General features: G+C 37.5%; 1 protein-coding gene across 1 annotated transcript; it reads right to left on the reverse strand.

Annotated features, from left to right (window-relative positions):
• Positions 1 to 890: 890 nt before the first annotated feature.
• LOC103797734 (caspase activity and apoptosis inhibitor 1-like) lies at positions 891 to 1,259 on the reverse strand (the record flags this gene model as incomplete). The annotated part of the gene is made up of 1 exon (XM_009069962.1): positions 891 to 1,259. A coding segment is annotated over one exon (344 nt), but the record flags the coding sequence as incomplete, so codon positions are not given.
• Between the last annotated feature and the right edge of the window lie 1,913 nt (positions 1,260 to 3,172).

Here is a 3,172-nt window from a genome sequence, read left to right on the forward strand (position 1 = left end):
GGAGCAAAATACATAATAAATTGTTTTACTTAACAAGGACTACATTTGTAAACATCATACTTTAAAAAATTGTGATGTAGATATAAACAAACACACAAACATTTTAATATGCATTTGATTAGCAGCCACATATAAAACCAGCACTAATTCTATATAAAAAAGAAAAATTAAAATAATTTAAATTGTTTTCCTATTGTTTTCCTATCTACGGGGGACATAAAATGACTGCACCAGTTAATGTTAGAAAATCAAGGTCTTCTTTATCGTCTGTTAAGTATTATGCCAAATATTTAAAAGAAAAGCTTTACAGTCAGAAAAAAAACCTGTTTTCTTCATTTCAGTTAAAATGCAGACGATAAACAGCTGAGCAGAGTGACAAAACTACATCAGGAACAGTGTAAAAAAACTCATCTCTGTCTCTTTCAGGCACTTTCATAACTTTGAAAATATCATGTTCAGTTGTTTATTTGAAAAGTAAAAATCCCTCCCTTTTGGAATTCAAATTTCAAAACATTAAGTATGCTCATTTTATAAGAACACCTGGGGTATGATGGGATGGGTCCCAGAGAGAAATAAGCAATCTAAAATCCCTTGCAATTCCAAATCATTCTAAGATTCTAAGTTGCTACAACAACTTTCCTGGAAGGCACCAGATTCCTAGCATAGCTCACATTGTGTGACTCCTGAAGAGACAACTCAGCACAAAGATACCTCATCTCATGGAAGCATCAACCACTCTGTCTGCGCATGTCAGGGAAGCAGCACACTCAAGGCAACAAAACCAATGAACACAGGTCAGGATACACAATACGGTCTGAATAAGGAATATCATACCCAACCCAAGTATACTTTAGCACTGCAGAGAACAGATGTCATCGTCTTCAAAGCAAATATTTAAAACTAAATTAAACAATCTCAGGGCTGTTTTTTGACATCACCAGCTTTCATTAAAGCCTTAATAGCTCTGGCCCTCATCTCAAGCTCCAGAAGCTCCAGCTGTTGTGCTGAGGGCTGAATATCTTCAGATGGAGGAACGGTTAAGGGCGCTGCCTTGGTCTCCTTTGGGCTGGACTCTGCCAACCCCAGTATCTCATTCACGCTTTTCTCAATGTCCTTTTGAAGATCATCTATCTGACCAGCTCCACTTCTGACAGTGTTTTCTCGCACATCTGGGCCATCTTCTTCATTGCATGGGCCTTCTATGTCACTGTCATATGCATCTGCATTTATGCTGAGGACATCACTATCTTCTCCCTTGCCTGTAACACAAATGTAGCAATCACATAGTTGCCTAACAGAACTGGTTTTATTTCAGCTTACAAAATAACTTCTGCTTAAAGTGTTACTCTGCAGGCTAACAAACTGGCAAAAAGATCTACAATTATAAGACAACCAACTCCTATTCTTTTTCTCCGCCAACATTTAAGTCTGATCTAATTTATACAAGTGTTAATACATTTTCATGCCAATTTAAAAGAACACGCAGTATAGCAAAGCAGCAGTACCATAAAAATTTATTCAGTCCGATGAAGTTATATGATCTATCTTCCTAATTAAAATGTCATAAGATTTTGTATCACAAGCAAGCTACTGCAGTGCAAAATTGATTAGTGTTGATTATATTTTAAGTAAACTTAATTTTCAAAATGCAAGTTCAAACATGACACGCAAACTATTTTATTTATTTTAAAAGGAGTGACACACTATAGTCACACACAGCATTAAAAATTAACAGAAACTCCATTTGTAAGTGCAACTATTCATAATTCATCACAAGTATTCCACACATATTTAACTCAGTAAAAATAACGGGAAATTTACGGCCTTGGCTTTTAATGTCAGCTAAAAGTTGGGCTTTATTTTAAAAATGTACTTAGAAGAAAGAGTGCAATAAAATAAAAACGATGCTGCAACAGAACCCGAGTAACCCTACTCACAATTTGGCTACAGAGAAACAACTGCTTTTGACACATTTGCCTCAGAAGTTATTACCCGTTCACCAGTCTTTGTATCTGTGGAAACTTACATTAGGATTGTTTTCTGCTTAAAATGAATAATGTATATTCAGGTGATGGTAAAGTTACTGCTTCTAATGACTTTACAATTGCTTTTGGTAATACCCTTTTTACCACTTTTACAGGAAAAACAAGTAAGGCCTTAGAAAAATATTACTCTTTCTTTAAACATTTTAATATGCCTTTTGGTACCTGCACGCATTTGGTTTTAGTTCATGAAAAGTGCCCAAAACCCTTAGGAAATATCTGTTTTTCTTGGGGTTTACAACACTCCTGTTATCCTGAGGGTGTGAAAAGAAATCAATACTGATTCCTGAGAAAGCTCTAATGCAATTTCACTGCCTAAAAAGCAAAGAGAGGGAGGAAATACATTCCATGGGAAAGTATGGATAAGTTAGAGGGACAAGGTACTTATGAGGGCCTTCAGCAGGCAATTCAGAGATACACTAGCCACACTGGAACACACCTCCGGTCTGCCAGAGATCAGCCAGAGAGTGCTGAAATAGTAAAAGCCAATAGGGATACTTCAGAGAACTACCCTAGTATCAAAAGAAGGCTTAAGAGGGAATACTTGATCAAGCACCTGAAGATGCAACCATTCAACAGGATTATAGAGCACCTCTTCACACCCCCACTGGGATATTCTCATCATAATCAAACACTTCTATTAGGTGCTTGTACACCAATGCACACAGTAACAGCAACAAACAGGAAAAATTAGAGATCTGTGTGAAGTCACAGGCCTTTGACTTCATTGTGATTACAAAGACCTGGTAGGACAGCTCACGTGACTGGAATGCTGTCATGAAGGGCTGCACACTGTTCAGAAGAAATGAGACCAGAAAGGCACAGTGGTGGAGTTGCCCTCTATGTGCTACAGCACTTAGAGTGTACTGAGTTCTACCTTGGTGTGGGTGATGAGCAAGGTGAGAGCTTATGGGTTAGGATAAAAGGGCAGAATAGCAAGAGTGATATTGTTGCGGGTGTGTACTACAGGACAGCAGATCAAGAAGATGTCCTGGTTTTAGCCAGGATGGAGTTAATTTTCTCAGTAGCTAGTGTAGTGCAGCATTTGGATTCAGAGTGATAATACTGTTGATAATACACTGATGTTTTGGTTTTGCTAAGTTGCGTTTATCCTAAATCAAGGACATTTT

This window comes from Acanthisitta chloris, unplaced genomic scaffold (assembly GCF_000695815.1).
Source record: "Acanthisitta chloris isolate BGI_N310 unplaced genomic scaffold, ASM69581v1 scaffold3072, whole genome shotgun sequence".
NCBI lineage: Eukaryota > Metazoa > Chordata > Aves > Passeriformes > Acanthisittidae > Acanthisitta > Acanthisitta chloris.